The sequence below is a fragment of the Bos indicus genome, chromosome 2 (genome assembly GCF_029378745.1).
Source record: "Bos indicus isolate NIAB-ARS_2022 breed Sahiwal x Tharparkar chromosome 2, NIAB-ARS_B.indTharparkar_mat_pri_1.0, whole genome shotgun sequence".
Taxonomy (NCBI): domain Eukaryota; kingdom Metazoa; phylum Chordata; class Mammalia; order Artiodactyla; family Bovidae; genus Bos; species Bos indicus.
The window spans coordinates 4,815,772-4,831,385 of record NC_091761.1 but is presented as its reverse complement, the minus strand read 5'-3'; the positions used below and the strand labels follow the sequence as shown (position 1 = coordinate 4,831,385).

The 15,614-nt window shown below is 45.0% G+C and overlaps 1 protein-coding gene across 3 annotated transcripts in view; it reads left to right on the top strand.

Annotated features, from left to right (window-relative positions):
- MYO7B (myosin VIIB) overlaps positions 1–15,614 on the top strand; it is a 103,317-nt gene that overhangs the window by 54,682 nt on the left and 33,021 nt on the right. For all 3 annotated transcript variants that reach the window (XM_070801752.1, XM_070801748.1, XM_070801744.1), the window contains 3 exons: positions 1,562–1,714; positions 2,259–2,357; positions 3,975–4,069. In XM_070801752.1, coding sequence (XP_070657853.1) covers positions 1,562–1,714; positions 2,259–2,357; positions 3,975–4,069 — 347 coding nt within the window. The remainder of the gene's footprint in view (positions 1–1,561; positions 1,715–2,258; positions 2,358–3,974; positions 4,070–15,614) is intronic.

The following is a 15,614-nucleotide window of genomic DNA, read 5'->3' as shown; positions in this document are numbered from 1 at the left end:
CATAAATTCTGGATCTGCCAGCCTGCGGGGAGCAGCAAGGGTTGCACATGACTTTGTGTGTGTGTGTGTGTGTGTGTGTGTGTGTGTGTATGTATGTGTGCGTGCACCATATCTGCATAATTAAGCCACATTCCATAAGGGCAGCAACCAGTACTGTGATTTTAGAGGCTGACACCAACTACTGGTCACCGAGACCTGAGGCCATTAAACCCTTGGAAAGTGACTGTATCTACTTATGTGCTGGGTGGGAGCCTGCTGCCTACCCAGTCCCTGGGATTCCAGCTTGGGAATCCCACCCAGAGACCACAAATTTAAAGGCTTCCAGACATGGGAAGATGCCATCTGAAAGGAGATAAAATGATTTTTTTTTAAATGTCTTATAAAAGAAAAAAATAATATTACATTAAATAAAGTTTCTTTTTTGAAAGTATAAAATTACATGAGTTTCAGGCTGGCCCAGGAAATCCAAAATGCATCTTCCTTAAATCACAGTGCACAGATGTTAGATAGTAACAGTGCTCCCAAAGGCCCTCTGCCACAGAGGCTTGTGGGTCATGCTCAGGTCTTGTGGGTGCCCCTGGCTGAAACACCCCTGGGAGACGCAGCTCCTGTGCAGGTATAGGGGAACCCAGGCTGAGGGGCCAGGCAGGCTTAAGGTTGAAACTCTGGCTCTGCCACTTAAGAATATGTCTCTGAGGCTCAGGCACCTCATCTTTAAATTGGAGCTAAGTGCCCCATCCAGGTAGAGCTGTTGTAAAGATTAAACAAGAAATACCAGGTGCACCAGAAATACTGGACAAATGGAAGAAATCTAGTTTCCCAAAACTGCTGGGTGGTCCTTGACCCCATTAGCAGTTGCCTCGGTGGCCCTCCATGTTTCCAAGTGGGTGACTGCCTGCTGGTAGGCTTGCCAGATTGGAGGGCATGCACCTAGTCCCCAGACACTCCTGCTTCCAGGTGGAGGGGGCCCCTCTAGGGTGCCAGCCATGGCTGAGACCCCATACCCTTGTGCAAAGCATTGTGACCAAACTCCTCTCCAAATAGCTATCTCTGGAGGATGCAGAGACTAAATCCATTACAATATTTTCTGAGTCTAAGTAGGGAATGTACTTCTTCTTTCCACTAGAGTGGGAGGCATAATGGTGCCCCTGCCGGAAGGACCCCAGGGGCAGTGGTCACCCCAACATTGGCAAGGTCAGGAGGAAACCGTGTTCTTTGGGATCACTGTTTGGGGGCATTTAACAATATTTTAAATGTGACATATGCAAAAAAATTTTCTATTCCTCATACTCTGCATATCCTGAAAATGAGGGAAATTTTGCTCTTCTTATGGATGTCCCAGTTTGTATGTGATGGACTTTTATCTCCTTGGAAACACTTCCAGGACTTTCAGCTTCTTCAACCAAATATATCTCTTCAGAATAGAATTTTTATGAAACCAAGTGTTTGTTTCGTTCTCCTGCATTTGGGGACAGCGGCAGAAGTGGTGGCTCAGAGCTGGTGGCGAGTGGTTGGGAAGGGGGCGGCCCGTGCTATCAGCCCCTCGCCTCTGCACCCGCAGCTCTTCGACCGGGAGCTGTGCATCCAGCAGCTGCGCTACTCGGGGATGATGGAGACCGTGCACATCCGCAAATCCGGCTTCCCCATCCGCTACTCGTTCGAGGAGTTCTCACAGAGGTTCCGCGTCCTGCTGCCCAGTGCCGTGCGCACGGAGGTGTGTGTCCCCGCAGCCTGGCCGCAGGCCGCAAGACGCTGCGTGCGCATCCTGAAAACCGGGGCGCCCCTGGGCGCCCCCAACCTCCCAGTTCCAAGAGGGCTCAGGGCCCCTTCTTGATGCCCAGGGGCCGAAGCTTTGAAATGACCCCTGTTCCTGCTTCCTTTCTCTGGAGGAGGCTAGCGGCTGAATATGTTGCTTCTAGGAGCAACCAAAGTTTAAAGCAAATATTCCCTTTTAGGGCAGAATGTCACAGAGGTGATGTGTGGTCGTCCTATCCTTCCCCCAAACACTCAGCCATCCTGAAGTTTGGACTGCCCGTGTCCAAGGGCCACACTGAGACCCCACACCCTTGGAAGCATTGTGGTCTAGTAATCCTCTGGACCCCATCTTGATCCAGGGTGCTGGGGGCTTGTGCCCTGGCCCAGCAGCCCCTGACGGTGACCCCTGTGGGAGCAGAAAGACCCCGATCCCTAAGAAGACCCTGAGGAGGGACCTCAGCCTCCTGCGTGACTCCACTGAGCCACTCGTTTCCTCCTGGCAGCTCCGGAACAAGTTTCGCCAAATGACCCTGCGCATCGCCGAAAGGTGGCTGGGGACAGATAAAGAATGGAAGATGGGAAAGACCAAGATCTTTCTGAAGGTGAGAACCTGAAGCCTGTGTGGCTGGTCTGGTGCCCGTGGGTGCCTGCTGCATGCCTAGCCCCTGCCCTCAAGGAGCCTGGTCGTAGAAAGCCATGCTAGGGGAAAGGGAGGCAGGGAGTCACCGAAAGGGCCCAGCCCAGCCCAGCCTGCGAAAGCCCAGGGGGCTTCTTAGGAGAGGACGTTTAGGACAAGACCTAAGGAGACAGAGGGGCTGCCTCCAAGCTACTGGGCAAGAGCAAACAGGACCTGAGGGAGGTCTTCCACTGTCCCCCAGCCCCGGAGCAGTCTTTGCTGCCGGAGCCGGAGCCGAAGCGAAGTCTGCAGTCAGTCCTGGGGAAGCCCCGCCCCTGCCTCCCTGGGGAGGCGGAGCTTCAGGGAAGGTGGCAGTGCGGACCCTGCCCTTTGACAGCTCATCCTTGGCAGGGTCGGGCAAGCAGCACCACTTCCCACCTCCCACCTCCCTCTCCATCAACTTACAGGCAGGCCCAGGGTCACAGCTGAGGCAGCCTCCAGCCCCTGAGGCTGGCCTTCGGGCCCTGCAAGATTTTGAGTTGGGTCTAAAGGAGAGAGTGTCAGTGTTTCCTAGCCCCACACACCTTGGGTAGGTCAGCAGGGTGCAGAAGAGGAACAAGAGAAGATCAGGGCCAGAATCAGGGCTCTGCCAGCCCACCCGGCACCACACCCCATCCCCACTGCCCCTTCCTGAGGCTTCCACTCTCTCCTCTTACCCCATGGAGCCTGCCCACCAATCCTTGTCTGTCCTCCCAGCCCCAGCTCTCCAGTGGGCCTATTGTCGACCCATCACTAGTTAGGCTAGAGCTGGGACTGTGGGGCTTAAAAAGGAAAGAAGCAGAGGGGCTTCAGACTCCACTGGGGCAGCTGACTCCACAGAGGGAAGAGGTCTGGGGAATCCCAGGGTGCTACCCAGTAAGGTGTGGTTTAAAGCAGGGGTCCCCAACCTCTGGAATCTAATGCTTGATAATCTGAGGTGGAGCTGATATAATCATAATAATAGAAATAAAGTGCACAATAAATGTAATGCACTTGAATCATCCCCAAACCACCCCCACCCCTCAGTCCATGAAAAACCCAATCCATGGAAAAATTGTCTTTTCCATGAAACCAGGATCCAGGGGGAGCATCAAGGTGGGCCTGGGAATGTCACCACTCAGGGATGAATACAGTCCATCACCTCACACTGAATTCTCTGCAAAAGCTGGGGAAACATGCTAATATTGAAACAAGCATGCGTCTATATTATAGCTGAATGCGTGTTTCACATGATTTTTAGGAAATAAAGCACAGCTTCGGGGACAGTTTTTTCCCCCTTCTTGGGTTCTTCAGAGCAGAAATGAAATTTTCCAGATTGAATTAACAAGAAGAAAGAGCTAAAATGGGAAGTTCTTGGATTGAGGGCTGGGCTGCGGCTCTGGGCTCAGAGCCACATCAGTGGCAACTTAAGAGCAGATCTTTCAACCTCATGTCTTTCAACCCCTGCCTGCTTCTCCCGGGAAGAGTCTGAGAGTTCCTGACTTCTGGAGACAGAGCCCTGGCTGCAGGTCGGGGCTTGAGGGTGAGGCAGGGCAATTATGCGATGAGAACTCTTCTGTTCCAGGAAAACCAGGACACCCTGCTGGAGGTACAGAGGAGCCAGGCCCTGGACGAGGCTGCCATCAGAATCCAGAGAGTCCTGCGGGGCTACACACACAGGTGCAGGCCCTGCCCCAAGCCCCTCCCCACCCACACATCCACACGCCCTGTCCCCTGGGCAGGCCTGTACCCCTTAAACCAGGGTCACATGTTCCCACTGGTCTCTCTCTGGGGGTGACTGAGGCAGAAGAGCTTTTGCGACCTGCTGACCAGGGACACTGCCGTCTGTGTTGGCAGAGAATTTCTAATACACAATTTGAATGTTTAGGGGTGAAGGGCAGAATCTACCAGTGTGGTCTCGACTGTGTTTTGATTCTCCTTCAATTATCTTAGAAAACATATGGATTTGGGTTTATGAGGTGGTTGGTTTTGGAGGGAAGAAAAGAACCATCTTTGACTCAGTTCCCTGGTCAGTAAATAGGTAACGTGTGAATTTCAGCCCAGGTTCAGCCAATCAGCCATATTACTGCCTCCCTGACCCTCACCATGTCCAGTGAAAGTGAAAGTTGCTCAGTCATGTCCCACTCTTTGCGACCCCATGGACTATACAGTCCATGCAATTCTCCAGGCCAGAATACTGGAGTGGGTAGCTGTTCCGTTCTCCAAGGGACCTTCCCAACCTAGGGATCAAACCCAGGTCTCCCACATTGCAGGCGGATTCTTTACCAGCTGAGCCATCAGGGAAGCCCAAGAATACTGGAGTGGGTAGCCTATCCCTTCTCCAGGGGACCCTCACCATGTTCAGAGGACTCTGCAGATACCACGATGCTGTTCCCTGCTGTTCCACTGGCCTGTTACCAACCACAGGAAAGCCTGGAAACCCAGACAGGACAAAATAGGAGGAAGTGGCTGAGTCACAGGAACAGAGGCTGTGGGCACCTGTAAGAAGTGTCAGGAGGCAGAGCAGTGTGGCTTGGAAGGCCATACAGGTGCAGGAGTCCCCAGTGGTCTCCAGTGACATTGTGGGGGATGGACTCATTGCTGCCCATTGAGGATGACTTCCTGCTTAGCCTTTTCTGACACAATACAGGTGAGGGTGGGAATCTAGGCTTCCCACTGGGCATTTTCTGGTGTAACTGGGGGTGAGAACCACAGTTGTTTAAATGGTGTTTCACTGGAGCAGACTGGTTATTATCTAAAAGTTTTGTGTCTTGCTAAACTGTCCTTTTTCTGGTCTTTTTACTGGAGAGAGAAGGCTTTTCTTGGCTTTTTTTGGTCTGTTCCCATTGTTATATCTGGATTTTCTACTTCTTTAGCTCCTAGTCTGGGGTTCATGAGACAAAAAGAAGCTCAGAGAAGTTACCACTGTCTGAGATCCTTAGCTTGTCTTCCTTCTCATCCTCCATCTTTCAGGGTCTTCTTCATATTTGTTTTATGTATAATGTCTAAGGGTTTTTAGTCATAGTTAGCAGGAGAGGTAAGGAAAAGTATATTTACTCCATCTACCCAGAACTGATCACTATTGATAATTGCAGTGTTATTGCTGTTCTGGCCAATGCAATTAGACAAGAACTTTTTTCAAAAGGTATAAATAGAAATCAGGGTTTCTCAGCTTCAATACTATTGATATTTATTTTCTTTATCTACTTATTTTTGGCCGTGCTGGATCTTCACTGCTACACACACACTTTCTCTAGTTGTGGTGAGCAGGGGCTGCTCTCTGGTCGCGGTCTACGGGCTTCTCACTGGGGGCTGCTCTGTGGTTGCAGTCTACGGGCTTTTCACTGCACTGGCTTCTCTTGTTGTGGAACATAGGCTCTAGGGTGGGTGAGCATGGTTTGCCGGCTCCAGAACACAGCCTCAGTAGTTGTGGCACATGGGCATAGTTGCCCCTCAGCATGTGGAATCTTCCCAGACCAGGGATTGGATTGATGTCCCCTGCATTGCAAGATGGATTCTTAACCACTGGAACCCCAGGGAAGTCCCACTATTGACATTTTGCTTGGATAACTTTTCATTATAGAGGGCTATCCTGGGCATTGTGGGATGTTTAGCAGCATCTAAACTCTACTTACTAAGATGCCAGTAGCATTCTCCTCCCCAACCCCTCAGTCATGGCAACCAAAAATGTGTCTGGACATTGCTGAATGTGCCTGGGGAGCAGAATCACCCCCAACTGAGGACCACTGGTACATTCGAAAAGAGACAAAATTTTCTTTAGACTATTCGGTTGTTTACTTTGGCCTTATATTAGAATCATCATGTACGTGTGTGTGTACATGCATTAAAACTATTATATGTGCATGCATATATTCTTTGCCCATCAACAAAGATTCTGACTTAATTGGACTGGGTGGCACCCAGACATCAATAAATATTGAAGCTCTCCAGAAGATTTTTTTCTTGTTTTTTTTTTTTTTTTTGTCTCCCAGTTTTATTAAGGTATAATTAACATACAATACCATATAAGTTTAAGGTGTACCACATAATAGGGAGGCCTGGAGTGCTGCAGTCCATGGGGTCGCAAAGAGTCAGACATGACTAAGCAAATGAACAACAACAACGTAATGATTTGATTTATATCATGAAACGATTACCACAGTGAGACTGTTGTTTAGTCACTAAGTCACGTCCAACTCTTTTACAACCCCATGGACTGCAGCCTGCCAGGTTCCTCTGTCTATGGTATTTCCCAGGCAAGAATCCTGGAGTGGGTTGCCATTTTCTTCGCCAGGGGATCTTTCCAACCCAGAGACTGAACCCACATCTCCTGCATTGGCAGGCAGATTCTTTTTTTTTTTTTTTAATATAAATTTATTTTAATTGGAGGTTAATTACTTTACAATATTGTATTGGTTTTGCCATACATCAACATGAATCCGCCACAGGTATACACGTGTTCCCCATCCTGAACCCCCCTCCCTCCTCCCTCCCTGTACCATCCCTCTGGGTCGTCCCAGTGCACCAGCCCCAAGCATCCAGTGCCATGCATCGAACCTGGACTGGTGATTCGTTTCATATATGATATTGTACATGTTTCAATGCCGTTCCCCCAAATCATCCCACTCTCTCCCTCTCCCACAGAGTCCAAAAGACTGTTCTATACATCTGTGTCTCTTTTGCTGTCTCACATACAGGGTTATCGTTATCATCTTTCTAAATTCCATATATATACATTAGTATACTGCATTGGTGTTTTTCTTTCTGGCTTAGTTCACTCTGTATAATCAGCTCCAGTTTCATCCACCTCATTAGAACTGATTCAAATGTATTCTTTTTAATGGCTGAGTAATACTCCATTGTGTGTATGTACCACAGCTTTCTTATCCATTCATCTGCTGATGGACATCTAGGTTGCTTCCATGTCCTGGCTATTATAAACTGTGCTGTGATGAACATTGGGGTACACGTGTCTCTTTCAATTCTGGTTTCCTTGGTGTGTATGCCCAGCAGTGGGATTGCTGGATCATAAGGCAGTTCTATTTCCAGTTTTTTAAGGAATCTCCACCCTGTTCTCCATAGTGGCTGTACTAGTTTGCATTCCCACCAACAGTGTAAGAGGATTCCCTTTTCTCCACACCCTCTCCAGCATTCATTGCTTGTAGACTTTTGGATCGCAGCCATTCTGACTGGCGTGAAATGGTACCTCATTGTGGTTTTGATTTGCATTTCTCTGATAATGAATGATGTTGAGCATCTTTTCATGTGTTTGTTAGCCATCTGTATGTCTTCTTTGGAGAAATGTCTATTTAGTTCTTTGGCCCATTTTTTGATTGGGTTGTTTATTTTTCTGAAATTGAGCTATAGGAGTTGCTTGTATATTTTTGAGATTAGTTGTTTGTCAGTTGCTTCATTTGCTATTATTTTCTCCCATTCTGAAGCCTGCCTTTTCACCTTGCTAATAGTTTCCTTTGTTGTGCAGAAGCTTTTAAGTTTAATTAGGTCCCATTTGTTTATTTTTGCTTTTATTTCCAATATTCTGGGAGGTGGGTCATAGAGGATCCTGCTGTGCTGTATGTTGGAGAGTGTTTTGCCTATGTTCTCCTCTAGGAGTTTTATAGTTTCTGGTCTTACATTTAGATCTTTAATCCATTTTGAGTTTATTTTTGTGTATGGTGTTAGAAAGTTGTTCTAGTTTCGTTCTTTTACAACTGGTTGACCAGTTTTCCCAGCACCACTTGTTAAAGAGATTGTCTTTAATCCATTGTATATTCTTGCCTCCTTTGTCAAAGATAAGGTGTCCATAGGTGCGTGGATTTATCTCTGGGCTTTCTATTTTGTTCCATTGATCTATATTTCTGTCTTTGTGCCAGTACCATACTGTCTTGATGACTGTAGCTTTGTAGTAGAGCCTGAAGTCAGGCAGGTTGATTCCTCCAGTTCCATTCTTCTTTCTCAAGATTGCTTTGGCTATTTGAGGTTTTTTGTATTTCCATACAAATTGTGAAATTATTTGTTCTGGCTCTGTGAAAAACACCATTGGTAGCTTGATAGGGATTGCATTGAATCTATAAATTGCTTTGGGTAGTATACTCATTTTCACTATATTGATTCTTCCGATCCATGAACATGGTATATTTCTCCATCTACTAGTGTCCTCTTTGATTTCTTTCACCAGTGTTTTATAGTTTTCTATATATAGGTCTTTAGTTTCTTTAGGTAGATATATTCCTAAATATTTTATTCTTTTTGTTGCAATGGTGAATGGAATTGTTTCCTTAATTTCTCTATTTTCTCATTATTAGTGTATAGGAATGCAAGGGATTTCTGTGTGTTGATTTTATATCCTGCAACTTTACTATATTCATTGATTAGCTCTAGTAATTTCCTGGTGGAGTCTTTAGGGTTTTCTATGTAGAGGATCACGTCATCTGCAAACAGTGAGAGTTTTACTTCTTCTTTTCCTACTTGGATTCCTTTTATTTCTTTTTCTGCTCTGACTGCTGTGGCCAAAACTTCCAAAACTATGTTGAATAGTAGTGGTGACAGTGAGCACCTTTGTCTTGTTCCTGACTTTAGGGGAAGTGCTTTCAGTTTTTCACCATTCAGGATAATGTTTGCTGTGGGTTTGTCATATATAGCTTTTATTATGTTGAGGTATGTTCCTTCTATTCCTGCTTTCTGGAGAGTTTTTTTTTTTTTTTATCATAAATGGATGTTGAATTTTGTCAAAGGCTTTCTCTGCATCTATTGAGATAATCATATGGCTTTTATATTTCAATTTGTTAATGTGGTGTATTACATTGATTGATTTGTGGATATTGACGAATTCTTGCATCCCTGGGATAAAGCCCACTTGGTCATGGTGTATGATCTTTTTAATGTGTTGTTGGATTCTGATTGCTAAAATTTTGTTAAGGATTTTTACATCTATGTTCATCAGTGATATTGGCCTGTAGTTTTCTTTCTTTCTTTCTTTTTTTGGCATCTTTTTCAGGTTTTGTTATTAGGGTGATGGTGGCCTCATAGAATGAGTTTGGAAGTTTACCTTCCTCTGCAATTTTCTGGAAGAGTTTGAGTAGGATAGGTGTTAGCTCTTCTCTAAATTTTTGGTAGAATTCAGCTGTGAAGCTGTCTGGACCTGGGCTTTTGTTTGCTGGAAGATTTCTGATTACAGTTTCAATTTCCGTGCTTGTGATGGGTCTATTAAGATTTTCTATTTCTTCCTGGTTCAGTTTTGGAAAGTTGTACTTTTCTAAGAATTTGTCCATTTCTTCCACGTTGTCCATTGTATTGGCATATAATTTCTGATAGTAGTCTCTTATGATCCTTTGTATTTCTGTGTTGTCTGTTGTGATCTCTCCATTTTCATTCCTAATTTTATTGATTTGATTTTTCTCCCTTTGTTTCTTGATGAGTCTGGCTAATGGTTTGCCAATTTTATTTATCCTTTCAAAGAACCAACTTTTGGCTTTGTTGATTTTTTCTATGGTCTCCTTTGTTTCTTTTGCATTTATTTCTGCCCTAATTTTTAAGATGTCTTTCCTTCTACTAACCCTGGGGTTCTTCATTTCTTCCTTTTCTAGTTGCTTTAGGTGTAGAATTAGGTTATTTATTTGACTTTTTTCTTGTTTCTTGAGGTATGCCTGTATTGCTATGAGCTTTCCCCTTAGCACTGCTTTTACAGTGTCCCACAGGTTTTGGGTTGTTGTGTTTTCATTTTCATTCATTTCTATGCATACTTTGATTTCTTTTTTGATTTCTTCTGTGATTTGTTGGTTATTCAGCAGCGTGTTGTTCAGCCTCCATATGTTGGAATTTTTAATAGTTTTTCTCCTGTAATTGAGATCTAATCTTACTGCATTGTGGTCAGAAAAGATGCTTGGAATGATTTCAATTTTTTTGAATTTACCAAGGCTAGATTTATGGCCCAGGATGTGATCTATCCTGGAGAAGGTTCTGTGTGCACTTGAGAAAAAGGTGAAATTCATTGTTTTGTGGTGAAATGTCCTATAGATATCAATTAGGTCTAACTGGTCTATTGTATTGTTTAAAGTTTGTGTTTCCTTGTTAATTTTCTGTTTAGTTGATCTATCCATAGGTGTGAGTGGGGTAGTAAAGTCTCCCACTATTATTGTGTTATTGTTAATTTCCCCTTTCATACTTGTTAGCATTTGTCTTACATATTGCAGTGCTCCTATATTGGGTGCATATATATTTATAATTGTTATATCTTCTTCTTGGATTGATCCTTTGATCATTATGTAGTGTCCTTCTTTGTCTCTTTCACAGCCTTTGTTTTAAAGTCTATTTTATCTGATATGAGTCTTGCTACTCCTGCTTTCTTTTGGTCTCTATTTGCATGGAAAATCTTTTTCCAGCCCTTCACTTTCAGTCTGTATGTGTCCCCTGTTTTGAGGTGGGTCTCTTGTAGACAACGTATATAGGGGTCTTGTTTTTTTATCCATTCAGCCAGTCTTTGTCTTTTGGTTGGGGCATTCAACCCATTTACATTTAAGGTCGTTATTGATAAGTATGATCCCATTGCCATTTACTTTATTGTTTTGGGTTCAAGTTTATACACCCTTTTTGTGTTTCCTGTCTAGAGAATATCCTTTAGCATTTGTTGGAGAGCTGGTTTGGTGGTGCTGAATTCTCTCAGCTTTTGCTTGTCTGTAAAGCTTTTTATTTCTCCTTCATATTTGAATGAGATCCTTGCTGGGTACAATAATCTGGGCTGTAGATTATTTTCTTTCATCACTTTAAGTATGTCTTGCCATTCCCTCCTGGCTTGAAGAGTTTCTATTGAAAGATCAGCTGTTATCCTTATGGGAATCCCCTTGTGTGTTATTTGTTGCTTTTCCCTTGCTGCTTTTAATATTTATTCTTTGTGTTTGGTCTTTGTTAATTTGATTAATATGTGTCTTGGGGTGTTTCGCCTTGGGTTTATCCTGTTTGGGACTGTCTGGGATTCTTGGACTTGGGTGATTATTTCCTTCCCCATTTTAGGGAAGTTTTCAACTATTATCTCCTCATGTATTTTCTCATGGTCTTTCTTTTTGTCTTCTTCTTCTGGGACTCCTATGATTCGAATGTTGGGGCGTTTAACACTGTCCTGGAGGTCTCTGAGATTGTCCACATTTCTTTTAATTCATTTTTCTTTTTTCCTCTCTGATTCATTTATTTCTACCATTCTATCTTCTAATTCACTAATCCTATCTTCTGCCTCTGTTATTCTACTATTTGTTGCCTCCAGAGTGTTTTGGCACCCCACTCCAGCACTCTTGCCTGGAAAATCCCATGGACGGAGGAGCCTGGTGGGCCGCAGTCCATGGGGTTGCTAAGAGTCGGACAAGACTCAGCGACTTCACTTTCACTTTTCACTTTCATGCATTGGAGAAGGAAATGGCAACCCACTCCAGTGTTCTTGCCTAGAGAATCCTAGGGACGGGGGAGCCTGGTGGGCTGCCGTCTATGGGGTCACACAGAGTTGGACAAGACTGAAGCGACTTAGCAGCAGCAGCAGCAGAGTGTTTTTGATCTCATTTATTGCATTATTCATTATATATTGACTCTTTTTTATGTCTTCTAGGTCCTTGTTAAACCTTTCTTGCATCTTCTCAATCCTTGTCTCCAGGCTATTTATCTGTGATTCCATTTTGATTTCAAGATTTTGGATCATTTTCACTATCATTATTTGGAATTCTTTATCAGGTAGATTCCCTATCTCTTCCTCTTTTGTTTGGTTTGGTGGGCATTTATCCTGTTCCTTTACCTGCTGGGTATTCCTCTGTCTCTTCATCTTGTTTATATTGCTCTGTTTGGGGTGGCCTTTCTGTATTCTGGCAGTTTGTGGAGTTCTCTTTATTGTGGAGTTTCCTCACTGTGGGTGGGGTTGTACAGGTGGTTTGTCAAGGTTTCTTGGTTAGGGAAGCTTGTGTCCGTGTTCTGGTGGGTGGAGCTGGATTTCTTCTCTCTGGGGTGCAATGAAGTGTCCAGTAATGAGTTATGAGATGTCAGTGGTTTTGGAGTAACTTTGGGCAGCCTGTATATTGGAGCTCAGGGCTGTGTTCCTGTGTTGCTGGAGAATTTGCATGGTATGTCTTGCTCTGGAACTTGTTGGCCCTTGTGTGGTGCTTGGTTTCAGTGTAGGTATGGAGGCATTTGATGAGCTCCTGTCAGTTAATATTCCCTGGAGTCAGGAGTTCTCTGGTGTTCTCAGGGTTTGGACTTAAGCCTCCTGCTTCTGATTTTCAGTCTTGTTTTTACAGTAGTCCCAAGACTTCTCCTTCTATACAGAACCATTGATAAAATATCTAGGTTAAAGATGAAAAGTTTCTCCACAGTGAGGGACACCCAGAGAGGTTCACAGAGTTACATGGAGAAGAGAAGAGGGAGGAGGGAGTTAGAGGTGACCCAAATGAGATGAGGTGGAATCAAAAGAGGAGGGAGCAAGCTAGCCAGTAATCACTTCCTTATGTGCACTCCACAACTGGACTGCTCAGAGATGTTCACGGAGTTATACAGAGAAGAGAAGAGGGAGGAAGGAGAAAGAGGTGGCCAGGAGGATAAAAGGGGGGAATGAAAAGAAGAGAGACAGATCCAGCCAGTTATCAGTTCCCTAAGTGTTCTCTACCGTCTGGAACACACAGAAATTCACAGAGTTGGGTAGAGAAGAGAAGGGGGAGGGAGGAGACAGAGGCGACCTGGTGGAGAAAAAGGAGAGTCCAAAGGGGGAGAGAGCAGTCAAGCCAATAATCTCGGTCCCAAGTGAAAATTGGTACTGAAGATTGGGTTCTTAAAGGTACAAAATTGATAATAAATACCAAAAAGCAAAGATTAAAAATCTAGAGTAAAGTTTGGAATTTCAAAAATACAATATTAAAGAAAAGAAGAAAAAAAAAGAGAAAAAAAAGTCACAAAAATTATAAAAAATATATATATATGAAGTTTGCTTTTAAAAAATAGGGTCTTTTTTTTTTTTGCAAAGTAATAGTAGGTTATAAAAGTGAAAATTAAAAGAGTAATAGAGGACTTAAAATTTTTTAAAAATTAAAAAAAAAAAAAAGAATGATCATAAAAATAGTAAAAATATGTCTAGGACTTTCTCTGCTGCTGTTGGGCAGTGTGGGATCAGTTCATTTTTGGATAGTTCCGTGGTCCGGCTTATATTTCTCAAGATCTATAGGCCCTTCCTATGTAGTTGGTACCAACTACAGGGTTTTAATCTATTGCACCTGTCACTTCCAAGGCGGTTCCCTCTGTTATAGCTTCTTCTGTTTCCTGGTCTCTTCAGTGTCTGATTTCTGCCCTGACACATAGTGGGTGGTGGTGGACACTTTTTTAGGCTCACTTGTTCAGTCGTGCTGTGGGGAGGGAGGGACGCTGCAAACAAATTACACTGGCGTGTGCTCGCAGTGTCTCAGCCACACTGGGCCTGCCCCTGCTCTCGGCGCGTGTGCCTTCCCTGCCCACACTGCTCAGGCTCTAGGTTGCTCCACCGGGAACCATCTGAGGCCAGCCCTGGGCTGCATGCACCTCCCGGGTCTAAGCCGCTCAGGTTCAGGCACGCAGGTAGTCCTCAGAGGCGCAGACTCAGTTGGGCCTGAGTTTTGTGCCCTTCCCAGGTCCAAGCAGCTCAGGTGATGAGGTGTTTGGCGAGCGTGGTCACTGAGACTTATCGCCTCCCCCGTCCCTGCCTCTCGGTTTTCTGGATGTACAACCGGCGCACCTTCACAGGCGGATGTTGACTGTCCAGAACCCCAAGAAGTATTGGCTAGCAAAGAAGCCTGCTTGCAGTTTGGTAGATAATGTCTCTCTGGGGCTGCGATTGCCCCCTTCCGGCTCTGGCTGCCTGTCACTGGAGGGGGATGGTTTGCAGCTGGCTAGTTCTGTTCAGTCCTTTGTTCCATGAGCGGTCCTGGTGGTGTCTTAGGGCTTTTCGCATGGCAGCTATCCCACAGTCGGGTTTGCTAGCCCAAGTCAGTTTGCTCAAATTGCCCTCGGGGCATTCAGGCCAGATTCCTACTCTAAGCAACGCAGCCCGGGCCTCCCTGCCCAGCCCCCACTTGCTAGTGGCGGGACTAGTGGCATCTGCGCTGCTTCTCCACTGGGGGAGTTACTGTTGGGCTCATAATCTGTGGGTTTTAATTATTTATTTATTTTTCCTCCCTGTTATGTTACCTCTGTGCTTCCAAGGCTCGCCACAGACTCGGCAGTGAGAATGTTTCCTGGTGTTTGGGAACCTCTCTTTTTAAGACTCCCTTCCCAGGACAGAGCTCCGTCCCTACCTCTTTTGTCTCTTTTTTTGTCTTTTATATTTTTTCCTACCTCCTTTCAAAGACAATGGGCTGCTTTTCTGGGTGCCTGATGTCCTCTGCCAGCATTCAGAAGTTGCTTTGTGGAATTCACTCAGCGTTTAAATGTTCTTTTGATGAATTTGTGGGGGAGAAAGTGGTCTCCCCATCCTATTCCTCCACCATCTTAGGACCGCCTCCTAGCAGGCAGGTTCTTAACCACTGGGCCACCAGAGTTATTATTATATCCAGCTTCTCATATAGATACAAAAACAAAAGAAAATTTGTTTTCCTTTTGATGAGAATCCTTCTTAGGGTTTGCTCTAACAACTCTCATATGTGCCTTGGAGCCGTGTTCACTCGGGTCGCCACGTGCATTTCATCCCTCAGATCAGATCAGATCAGTCACTCAGTCGTGTCTGACTCTTTGCGACCCCATGAATCGCAGCACGCCAGGCCTCCCTGTCCATCACCAACTCCCAGAGTTCACTCAGACTCGCATCCGTCGAGTCAGTGATGCCATCCAGCCATCTCATCCTCTGTCGTCCCCTTCTCCTCCTGCCCCCAATCCCTCCCAGCATCAGAGTCTTTTCCAATGAGTCAACTCTTCGCATGAGGTGGCCAAAGTACCACTTTGTTTCAGCTTTAGCATCATTCCTTCCAAAGAAATCCCAGGGCTGATCTCCTTCAGAATGGACTGGTTGGATCTCTTTGCAGTCCAAGGGGCTTTCAAGAGTCTTTTCCAACACCACAGTTCAAAAGCATCAATTCTTGGGTGCTCAGCCTTCTTCACAGTCCAACTCTCACATCCATACATGACCACAGGAAAAACCATAGCCTTGACTAGATGAACCTTTGTTGGCAAAGTAATGTCTTTGCTTTTGAATATGCTATCTAGGTTGGTCATAACTTTCCTTCCAAGGAGTAAG